Source organism: Terrapene carolina, unplaced genomic scaffold (genome assembly GCF_002925995.2).
Source record: "Terrapene carolina triunguis isolate 2854851 unplaced genomic scaffold, T_m_triunguis-2.0 Scaffold192, whole genome shotgun sequence".
NCBI lineage: Eukaryota > Metazoa > Chordata > Testudines > Emydidae > Terrapene > Terrapene triunguis.
Window position 1 is genome coordinate 12352964 of NW_020664543.1, and position 12123 is coordinate 12365086.

At 39.9% G+C, this 12123-nt stretch overlaps 1 protein-coding gene across 5 annotated transcripts in view; it reads left to right on the forward strand.

The window, feature by feature from the left end:
* The window catches only part of SPAG9 (sperm associated antigen 9), a 106584-nt gene that overhangs the window by 67405 nt on the left and 27056 nt on the right, over positions 1 to 12123 (forward strand). For all 5 annotated transcript variants that reach the window (XM_026654380.1, XM_026654384.1, XM_026654381.1 and 2 more), the window contains 9 exons: positions 1376 to 1528; positions 1613 to 1664; positions 2424 to 2554; positions 5993 to 6049; positions 7183 to 7356; positions 9516 to 9645; positions 10151 to 10243; positions 10644 to 10811; positions 11823 to 11994. In XM_026654380.1, the coding sequence (XP_026510165.1) occupies positions 1376 to 1528; positions 1613 to 1664; positions 2424 to 2554; positions 5993 to 6049; positions 7183 to 7356; positions 9516 to 9645; positions 10151 to 10243; positions 10644 to 10811; positions 11823 to 11994 (1130 nt within the window). The remainder of the gene's footprint in view (positions 1 to 1375; positions 1529 to 1612; positions 1665 to 2423; positions 2555 to 5992; positions 6050 to 7182; positions 7357 to 9515; positions 9646 to 10150; positions 10244 to 10643; positions 10812 to 11822; positions 11995 to 12123) is intronic.

The following is a 12123-nucleotide window of genomic DNA, read 5'->3' on the forward strand; positions in this document are numbered from 1 at the left end:
ACTGTGTACTATGTCTGGCTTTTTGAATGAAGCACAATGTATTTGATTTTTGTCTAAAATGTCACTTCAATCTACCAGTTATACTTTTTCTTGGTAGACTTGTATTGCACTCTGCCAGTGTCCTCCATTCCTGTTAGTATGCAGAGTATTAAAATGATACAAAAACTTTAATTAGAGAGTAATAAATCTTGTCATTTTAGTAATCTACTAGCTTCCAAGAGCAAAACAAGAACAGTGTGCAGTGCCAACTGTCTAATCCCGGAAAACCGAACACCTCTGCCCCGGAGGCGCCCCCCCAGTCACTCAGTCTCCATCCCCACTCCCATTGCTTGCTCCTCCATCCCCTGCTGCCTGCAGAGCTGGGCTAGGAGAAGCTGACATGGAGCCTGCCTGCCTGTCCAATCAGGGCACACCAGGGCATGGAGGGGGGCGGGAGAGCAAGGAGCTAGGAAGGTGAAATCGGGGCACAGCGGGGCAGAGGGGGTCCCCAGACTAAGGCGTTGGGAAGGGGAAATTGGGGCACAGCAGGGCGGGGGGGACGGATAGGTCACCCCTGCCCTCCATGCATTCCTCCATGGTACCTACTTTGGAGTCCAGTCCGTCAGGCTGGGGGGCGGAAAGTGCAGCAGCTGCTAAGCAGAGCTGCTCCTCCAGGCTCCAGGAGCAGCTGCTGCTCTTCCCACACCCTGGTGGCAGAGACCAGTTACTGCCAGTCTCTGTTAAACTGAACATCTGGCAACCCTACTTTGTAGGTTTTCTTGGCAGAGTATTTGTGGCTTTGCTGCTGATCTTTCTTTTAGGAATTTTCAGAGCTATGATGTCAGTGTAAATGTTTTTTAAAAAATATTTTAGCCCTAGGAACCTGGCCAGTCTGTTTTTTAGTACAATAGCAGCACCCTATAACTTCTATTATATACATATCTGTAGTATACAATAGTACCACTTGGCCACTGTAATTTCCATTTCAAGCATGATTGTAGTCAAGTATTTTTATTTTTCTGCCTGTTTTGACAAGCTGCTGAAAATGTGTTCCAGTTCAGAATTGAAACCAACTATAGGAATTTATTCGCTATGTAGATTACTTGAATTTGAACTTTAATTTCATTTGGATATTTTTATTTCCAGGTTTTTAGCAGCTTTAGAGAGAAAATGGTGACACTTGAAGTCACCTGTTTACAAGACAGTGGTGGTGGTGCATGTCATGTACTTTTTAAGCTTGTTTTAGAAAGTGCCAACTTCTAGTTGCTGCATACAACACTATCTATTCAGAGATTTCTAAGTATCGGAGCTAAATTATGCTAGTGTTACAAAGCTATGTGCTGTTAGGTTTCAATGGAGTTGTTATAAAAATGTATTCCAAATGTTTGTTGCATAGAAATGCGCTGAATGTGGTAAAGAATGATTTGATAGCAAAAGTGGATGAACTGACCTGTGAGAAGGATGTACTGCATGGAGAACTAGAAGCTGTAAAACAAGCTAAGCAGAAGCTTGAAGAGAAGAACAAGGAATTAGAAGAAGAGCTTAGAAAGTGAGTGTTTAGTACTGTCCTCATGAAAGTTTAGAAACATCTGCTAAAGATTCTCTTAGTTATCTCATCTTTTTTTTTCTTTAGAGCTCGTGCAGAAGCAGAGGAAGCAAGACAAAAAGCGAAAGAGGATGATGATGTAGGTATATATTTAACACCAAGTTTGTGTCATGCCCTTTTCTAATATTCCATCATATTGGTTTAATTCTATGAAACTTACATGGCTTAATCAAGATATAAACTATTTTCCATGTGGGAAAGAGATGAAAAGTTCAGGGAAACAAAATGTCAGTTTATTTAGACTAACCTGCTCTAATCCTTTCCTGCCTCCTGTTCCCTTTAGTGAACTGGTTTTGACTTAGGGCTGGTCCACACTACCCGCCTAATTCAGCGGGTAGAGATCGATCTTCTGGGATCGATTTATTGCGTCTCATCTGGACGCGATAGATCGATCCCAGAAGCGCTCCCCCGTCGACTGCGGAACTCCTGCTCGCCGAGAGGAGGAAGCGCTGTCGACGGGGGAGCCTGCCTGCGCCGCGTGGACCCGAAGTAAGTACTTTTAGTTCGATATAGGAAACGTCGACTTCAGCTACGCTATTCTCGTAGCTGAAGTTGCGTTTCCTATATCGATCCCCCGCCCCAGTGTGGACCAGCCCTTAGTTTCCATTAGCTATTTATTGATTTCTGGGTGCAGTTCAAGGTGTTGTCTTAGGCCTATGGAGCCCAAAATGGTTTGAATCCTGGCTACCCAACTCTTGCCTTGTGCAGTTCAGTGGCATTTGCAGTCATCCAAGGCACTTGAGTTAATTGCCCTATTTTCTAAGCAGAAAGGTGGTGGTTGACTTCATGCCCCTGATACTCCTTTGTAGTACTATAAGCTTGCTTTCTGTATGTGCAGAGTGATGTTCCCACTGCTCAGAGGAAACGTTTTACACGTGTTGAAATGGCCCGTGTCCTGATGGAAAGAAATCAATATAAAGAGCGGCTGATGGAGCTTCAGGAAGCTGTGCGATGGACTGAAATGATAAGGTAAATGACATAAGATCCTTTGATATTTCTGTCGTATTGTTAGCAGATTGATTTCTGGGGAGCAGTGTGATTTAGAGGACAGGACACTGGTCGGTAACCAGGAGACCTGGATTCTGTTATCAGATTTGCCACTGACCTATGGTGACCTTGGGCAAGTCACTTCCCCTCTCTGGACCTCTGTTGACCCTTTTGCTGTTTCTTATCAGATTAGACCCTGATCCCATAAAGATTTAAGCAAGTATGAAACACACACCATTGAAGCCAAAGGGACTCCTCTGAGCTTGTAATGTTAAGTGCGTCATAATTTTTTTCAGCCTTAGGTTTTTGGGGCAGGAAGAATTCTCTTACTGTGTGTTTGTACTCAAGTCGTCTAAAACAGTCATACAAACAATAAAATAAAATTGGTCTGTGGCCCAGATGTGATCATTAAATCAGAATTGGTTGGTCAGCTGTAGTAAAAGGCAATTATTATAACTTTGAAAAGATGGAAGAATTGTCAAATTTAAGAAATAAAGACTGGAAATAGAACAGTCCTAATCAATTACTGTGTCCTGAATTTCAGCGAAATTACACAGCATTCCTTCTGGATAGTTAAACATGGCTTCTCACCTCCGACCTCAACACAAAGTTCTTCCTTGTACCACTTCTTACAAAAGAAGTGAGGTTCTTACCCATGAAAGCTTATGCTCCCAATACTTCTGTTAGTCTTAAAGGTGCCACAGGACCCTCTGTTGCTTTTTACAGATTCAGACTAACACGGCTACCCTTCTGACACTTCTTACAACACTCCCATATATCATCCAATAGTTAATAACACAGTATATTGCCATCTAGTGGTCAGGTGTAATGATTACATCTAACACTGTATTATAACAGAGGGCATATCTACACTACTGATTTAAGTCAACCTGTGTTAGGTCGACTTACAGCTACCGCAGTAATTACTGTGGTGGCTGATGTGCACACTACCTTCCTTCTGTTGGTGGTGCGCATCCTCACTAGAAGCACTTCCACTGACTGAAGGGGGCGGGAGGCAGGCAGGCATGGGAGCCCAGCTGTCCTTCCCAACTCCCCTCCCCGGCTCTTGCCTCCCTGCTGGGAGCGGGGGCCAGCCACCCGGGCTTCTTTGCTCCCTGAGTGGGGAGCCTCCAGGCAGCAGCCTGGCAGGGAGCAGGGCAGGTGCAGCCTGGCTGGGAGCCAGCTCTAGCTGCCTGGCTTTCTGGCCAATATCAGGACTCCAGGATGGAGCCCTGAAATTGACAAGACATCCAACAGCTGATGCAAGTAATGCAGTGTCTAGACAGACACTGTCGCCCTATATACACCGACATAAGCCCTGCGCCTTTCATGGAGGTAGAGTTATGTCTGTGTAGTAGGGGACTTACATCGGTGGGACAAGGCTGTAGTGTGTACACTGACATAATTAGGTTGATGTAAGCTGCCTCACGTTGACCTAACTGTGTAGTATCGATCAGGCCTAAGACTCTACTCAACTTGCAATATTCCGGAAATTGCAGATTCCACAGTATTAGGCTTCCACTGCAATTTTGAGAGTAGGAGCCCCATTGTGTGTGGGGCTGACAGTGGCAGCCACCCCGGTGCTGAGAGCTGGAGCCTTGCTGTCAGCTCTGGGCAGCTGCTGTCAGCCCTGGGCCCCCACTCTCAGTCCCTGGTGGCCGACAGCGGAAAATTTGCAGAAAAATAGACTTTATTCCTGCAAATAATAAGGTCCATTATTACTTTTCTGCAATTTTCCATGGCTTGATCGCAACTCAGCTGCAATTTTTTGACAATCCTTCTGCAATTCAAGTAGGGCTTTAATTATAACATATTAGGTACGTGACTCCAAAACTTGGTGGGAAAACAGCATTTTCTCAGGTAGAGATGGCTCATTTTTCCATGGCTACTCTTGTAATGGAATTCTGCTCCCTCTCTCTCTCCTTCCTTCTCATACCAGTAGTTGGCTTGCTTCAGGAAAAAATCATTTTGTCACCAGCTAATTCCTAAGCACTAAATTGGACTATGACAGGTAAGTTAAAAACCAACTGCAAGATTTTGTTAAAAAGGTAGGGATTAAAAGTGGAAATCTAAAATTAAAAAGGAAACCCAAGAAAAAACATTGCAGTAAAAAAAAAAAAAAAACCATCAAAAAACCAAGTTGTTGCATTTCACCTGGGTGCTTTCTTTATATACATCGTAAGCTCTTTGCCCCCCAAAGTCTTGTCTCTTAAATATGTGCAGAGCACCCATCGCTCTTTTGAACTCTCTGTATGTTCTCTCTCCATCACTTCCCTTCTCTCCCTTTGCTTCCTCATATCCACTGATATGTGCCCAAAATTGATTTAAGCACCTTTCTCTCAATTTCCTGTTAAGGAATCTTTTACAAGTGACAGTGAAACCCCGGTTATCTGATCTGGTTGGGACCGGGGCCAGATTGTCCAAATTCTCGATTATCCAATCAGGAGAATGGGCAAAGAGCTTTCTATCCATTATTTTAAGATACAGAGTTGCTTTTAAACTAGCTGGCCCCTCCTGGAAAAAGATTAAAACATACCCCCCTTCTTATCTGCTTATCTGCTTAACAGAATATACAGACCCCTAGTTCTTGCAAACAATATTTTGTTCATGTATTACCAAGAAAAGACGTGAGTTTTTTAACAATCTGTACACGTATTGATCATTTTTACTCTTTTTACTCTTTAATCCTGAACATTATAGTGTTTCTCAACCTTTTTGTTGCCGTTGTCCCAGGCCCCACACCAGAGTGCTCCCACAAAGCTAAATTATATGCTTCAGCCCCCCACGGCAGGGCACGGGCTATCAGTCCTGGGCAGCGGGGCTGAAGGGTCAGTTTCCCAGATTTCTGTGTGCACTAGTGGTTTGGTTAATACAGAAAGGCGGATAATGGAGGTTCGGATAAATGGCGTTCTACTCTAATTGATAAAGTACAATGTTCTATATTGATTTCTGGTGCTGAAAGTGAACATTAATTGTTGGTCTTCTCTAAAGACGATTTGAGAATTATCATCCCAAAATCTTTAAAACTAGTGGTGTGTGGTGTGTTTTTTTTTATATAAAACCCCAAACCTGAAAGTTTCCCTTTGCAAAAGGTTGCTTGTAGCAGTATCCACTGCTGTGACTATGACTTACAGAATAACACTATAAATAAAACTGATATCTAAGACTAGGGAAGTAAGAATGGAGGGTGCTTACTAACTTACTGGAAGGAGAGCACTCTTCAATTGCAGCTGAGTTTAAATGATAAAACTAGTCTCTGACTTGAAGAGACATGTATGCAGGTATTGACACCTTCAACTTCTGTCTCAATGGCTCAAGGCAGCGCCTTATACTTAAATACCCAAAGTTGTGTGTATTCCCACACACCTTACCTTTTGTATTATTGCTTATTTAGTAAACTTAGTATTCCCTTTTCTTTAGAGCATCAAGAGAAAATCCAGCCATGCAAGAAAAGAAGAGATCAAGCATTTGGCAGTTGTAAGTACTGAAATACAGGCAGATGCTGCGAAAAACACCAAGTAGTTGGTATTAATGCTTTTTGTATGTCAGTTAATTATTTTGTTCTTGGGATAAAGATATTTAAAGTGCTTCTCTTTTAGATACCTAGCATGCCAACTCAGTAAGGCTGTTCTCAAAGACAAAATGTGTCATAAGCTGTATCCTATAGTGAATGTTTGTGCATTTACTGGAGTTAGATGCTAATGTGCTTCAAAGTAATGGTACAGTATTTTTTATCAGAAGATGAACCAGGTTCTGAATACACTGATTCTGAGCATTTTTGTAAATTTCTTTGATAAAAAAATTTTTTTGAATGTTTGTGGTTTGCATATAATTTCAACACTTTTATTTCCCCCTAAAATAATGTTTACTGATTGTCTGTTTATTCTTTAAATAAATTAAACGTCAAAACTAAAAAAGGGAGATAAATGTTGAAATCCCCGTAAATTTTTTTTAATTTTTTATTTGATTTGATTTGATTTTTTTTTGTGTGTGTGTGTTAATGGCTTAACTGGTAATAGTTCACCTCTGGTCTGGAAGGTTTGTAGGTTCACTGGGCTAGAGGGTTTACATGGATAGAGGGTTGTGGAGTCACCAGGATTTGGGCTTACCTGCAGTTCCTCACCACGGAGCTAACGCACTCTTTAAGACTTCTCTTCAATGAAGAACATAAGCTACCTTTTGCCCATTTTGTGGTGGATGTTCAAGGGAAACTTAAGATCCAGTCTTCCTTTAAAGGAAGAGGATGGAATAATACCAGTTTGAATTAACATGCCTTCTCTTATTAACATAGGTTCACATTATGGCTGTGTGTAAGCTATTGCTAAGCACATAATAGCCGCTGGGTTTGGTTCCACTCCCTTCCAACCACTGTAATACATTGATTTGAGCAGTGTAGTGTACACAATGCCCTGTGTACAAAATAGGGTGACCAGATGTCCCAATATTATCGGCACTGTCCTGATATTAGGGACTTTGTCTTATATAGGTGACCTACTACCCCTTCTTCCCTCCTGGTCTTTATTTTTCACACTTATCTGGTCACCCTAGTACAAAAGGAGGTCAGTTTTGTTGGATGCATACAGACTTATCACACTTCTTTTGTTCTTCAGTTTCAGCAGGCTGTTCAGTTCATCAAGCAATACTGCTAAGAAACCAGAACCACCTGTTAATCTTAAGTATAATGCTCCAACTTCACATATTACTCCATCAGTCAAGAAAAGAAGCAGCACCTTATCTCAGTTACCTAGTGACAAATCTAAAGCCTTTGACTTCCTCAGTGAAGAGTAAGATACATTTTTATTTTCCCATTGTAACTTATACTAATTAACTAATTTGTTCATTAATAAAAAATCTTTACCTGTATATTTATTATAGTTTATCAAGTGACCCATAAAGGCAGACAGGATAAAAATCAATTGTATTACTTGCAGTTGACTGTTCACATTATGTCAAATTATTTTTCTTAGAGTGAACATGTCAAAGAAGATACTCATGAAATCAGGATTATGAAAATTGTAATGCGTAGTGATGGTTGCATGTTAGAGATGGCATGGGTGACATTGCTATTTTCAAGTGTTGCTCCCTCAAAAAATTACCTCTAGGCACTGGAGAAATAGTTAGCTCTCAGAAGAATGTTTTTAAGTACAGTAGAACCTCTGATTTATGAACCCCAGAGTTACAAACTGACATATCTCATGACATACCAACCACATATCTCATTTGAAACTAGGTATGCAATCAGGCAGCAGCAGAGACCCAAAAAAAGCAAATAAAGTACAGTACTGTTAATCGTAAACTACTAAAAGGAATGTTTTTAATTTTTTTGATAAGATAAGGAAACTGTTTCTGTGCTTTCATTTAAATTAAGATGGTTAAAAGCAGCATTTTTCCTCTGCGTAGTAATATTTCAAAGCTGTATTAAATCAATGTTTAGTTGTAAGCCTTTGAAAGAACCATAACGTTTTGTTCAGTTATGAACATTTCAGAGTTATGAACAACCTCCATTCCTGAGGTGTTCGTAACTCTCAGGGTCTACTATATGAGCATCATATGACTTTCAACAAAACACTGTTCCAACAGTGTTTTTATAATTAATATATCTCTACACAAGAAATATTTCATAATTAAGGATTATATAATTAAAAGGAAAAATACGTTTGTGCTAATAAAAAGATCAATGTATTTCATAGTTAGTCTTTCTACTGTAAATTTACAATCTTAGATAACTGAAAATATAAACAAAGCAGTTATATAGTTCAGTTTCAGAGACTCGTTTATATAGCTGATTTATTCTGGTAATAGCCATGCATAAGGAGGTTTTAAGATAAACAAAGCATGTAAAATATTTGATAAACCTAGGAAATTAAAAAAGGAATCTCTGCATTGTTTAAAAAAAATCCAGTTTTAGCACCCATCACAGTGTGTGTGTATATATAGTGATTATAACTAGCACAATAATAAAACAGAGTCAAAATTAGAGAGCAGAACAAGAACCTATATTGGTGCTTATATAATTCATGCCAGTAAAGCTTTCATTTTTCATCAAATGAAATGATTTAAGTAAGTGTTGGTATGAATTTTTTGTAGAACAATTTTGTGCCAGAAGCTGGGAATGAGTGACGGGGGATGGATCACTTGATGATTGCCTGTTCATTCCCTCTGGGGCACCTGGCATTGGCCACTGTCAGAAGACTGGATACTGGGCTAGATGGACCATTGGTCTGACCTAGTATAGCCGTTCTTATGGTCACCCTTGCCCTAGCTGGATGCATCTTGCATGCCACAGGGACACTGTTGAGTTGGCCTGTTGCTCATCATCTTTTGCTTTCATTTTTAGTACAAACTCTTTAGCTTCCTTTTCCAAAGCTACATGGTAAAAGAACACTTAAGTTAAAAATAACATTTCCGGATGAAAATGTTGTATCTACTACTGTTAAAAGTAACCTCGAAGGTTACTTTAATTCAAAAGTTTTTTTTTAAAAAAAATCTATGTACTTGGTATATTTGACAGCATTGTGTGTGCAGTCACTTTAGTTTGCCTTTCCTCAAGCTCTGCAAAAGGGTGATTACCAGTAAAAGCAGTGGGAAAGCTAAAGCTCAGGAGGCAGGTCACAGAGGGAAAAATGGGGAGAGGCGGTAGAGTGGGCCTGACTAGATGATGTCATAGAATCATAGAACTGTAGGGCTGGAAGGAAGCTCAAGAGGTCATCTAGTTCATACCCCTGCACTGAGGCAGGTTTAAATAGAAGTATACCATCCTTGGCTCAGACTAACAAATGTAGCATTTTTCTTTTACTGTAATAAATAGCTCTGAAAATAGTTTGGATTATGTTTACCCTCAGTAGTTTAGGGAGCAACTTCTGCTATGGCATACATACACATTAAAAGAACTTATTAGGAGAACAGAGATGAATTTGGAAAAAAATATCCATTTTCCCTCTAGATCTGAAGCCAATTTAGCCTCACGCAGAGAACAGAAACGAGAACAATACCGCCAAGTGAAAGCACATGTTCAAAAGGAAGATGGTAGAGTGCAAGCTTTTGGCTGGAGTCTGCCTCAGAAGTACAAACAGGTATTGTGATTATGACTTCTTCTAGTGTATTTAACAATAACCATAACTAATAGTTACTGGATAAAGTACTACGGCTCCATAAAACTGTGGTGTTTGATGCTAGTATATTATAGCTAGTTGTCAGATAGCTTTTTACTAAGTCTGCTTTCTGAATTAGCACCTTGAGAAGGCCGCATTAGTCGTCCAACTGAAGGACAAGGGCAACTATCTGTAGAAGAAAACTCACTTTTTTTTTTAAACTTTATTAAGACTGGAGCATTAATTTGCAGGAAGGCTGGGGTCTCCAAGGTCAGTCCTTTAAAAGAGAATATATCAACTCTATTTAAAAAGGCACTGAAATGTTTTTGCTGTCATCTTTGTTTCCTTTGAGTGGTGCTGACCAAACTATGGGCCATGAACCAAACCAACCCTCAGCCATGGCAAAATATTGTTCTGCGTGCTTGACAAGGTTCACAAATGATGTTGTTTTTTTTTAGGGGAAAGTGTAATATTTTTTTCTTTTTAGGTAGCAAATGGTGGTCAGGGTGATAACAAGATGAAGAATTTGCCTGTGCCTGTCTATTTGAGACCCTTAGATGAAAAGGATGCATCTATGAAGGTAGGACTTCTAGAATTATGAAAATTAGAGGAGATAGCCCTTGATGGAGGACAATGAGACATTGAACTGCTAACTTCCTTGATCTGAAACCTAAAATATTGAATGATTTTTTTCTTATCCGTTTAGGTAGTAAAGCTGGGCGTCTAAAGCAAATGTGTGATACAGAATGCACACTGCAGCAGAATCACACTTATTTGAGTTTACACTCCTGCTCTCTAAACATTGCATTCTTAAGAATAATGGACTCATTTTCTCTGCTGCTATGTCTTCCATAAATTGTACTGTAAAAAATTGTACTCGACTCCCGTTATAGCCTACATAGTTAGTTCCTTTATTACTTTCATAAGCCAAAAAAGCCATGTGTTCTGCAAGTGAAATGCTCAAATTCTTCTCTTTCAAGCTTTGGTGTGCTGTAGGGGTGAACTTATCAGGAGGGAAGACAAGAGATGGAGGCTCTGTGGTTGGTGCCAGTGTATTCTACAATGATGTAGCAGGTTCGGATGCAGATGGGAACAAGCACCAAACAGGATCTCAGAGTAGCTTAGATAGACTAGACCAGGAACTCAAGGTAAGATCAGTTCTGTTCTATAATGTTGAATATTTAAGAGCATATTTAAACAACATTACTTTAAATAATACACCTCTACCCCGATATAACGCTGTCCTCAGGAGCCAAAAAATCTTACCGCGTTATAGGTGAAACTGCGTTATATCGAACTTGCTTTGATCCGCCGGAGTGCGCAGCCCCGCCCCCCCAGAGCACTGCTTTACCGCATTATATCCGAATTCATGTTATATCAGGTCGCGTTATATCGGGGTAGAGGTGTACTTAATTGGTAATCAGTTCTGCTAGTCAGCAATGGATAAGCAAGTTTTCTCAGGTAGAATTGAAATGATGATCCAGACAAAAAAACCTGGTGCTTTGTATTGAATCCACCTACTGAAATAAATATTCACGTTTTGGCTGATGTTTACAGGCTCTGAGGTAAATCTAAATAAATAGCTAAGTATTTTTACACAATCTGTGTAGTTACTTGATCTAGATACCAGCATTGCCAACTTTCACAATTCTATCATGATTCCACATTTTTTATGTATTTCTTAAAGTTCCAGCTTCTGAACTCAAGAGATTGCATGAGAATCTGTTTTCATTTTAAAAAGTTTCTATCCTGAATGACTGCAAGTAAAACATGAAGACTTCCTCCGAAACTAGAAAGCAAAGAAAAAACTCAACTTATTTTTTAAAATGCTCATGATTTTTAAACTGAATCTCTTGATGCTTTGGGGCCTGACTCACGATTATTTAACACTTGAAGTTGGCAATACTGAGAGCGCGTGCAGGCATGTAAATGTAACTCTTCTTCTGACAACACCAATCTTAGATTAGTCACTAGTTCAAACTTATAGTTCTCTGTGTAGTTTCATTACTTTTCATTTAGTTTCCTATTCATGTAATAGTATTAAACATATGCCTAGCTGTCCAGTATGAGTTTTACATAATATATGGGTATATATCTTTAAAACTGCTGCCACCTGCTCCCTTCTAGTATATTAGTACATCTGCTGTTTGCTCTTGCAGGAGCAGCAGAAGCAGTTGAAACATCAGGAAGAATTATCCAGTCTAGTTTGGATCTGTACTAGCACACACTCCGCTACAAAAGTGATTATTGTTGATGCTAACCAGCCGGGAAACATCCTAGACAATTTTATTGTTTGCAATTCTCACGTTCTTTGTATTGCTAGCATTCCAGGTAAGAGAATCAGCCTATCCTTGGTGCCAGTTGACTTCCCCTGGAGTGGTGTGTTCATCTCAGAAAATTAGAGCCAGAACTTTTTAGAGGTGACGAATTAAAAGGATACCAGTTCTGTGATTAATCATC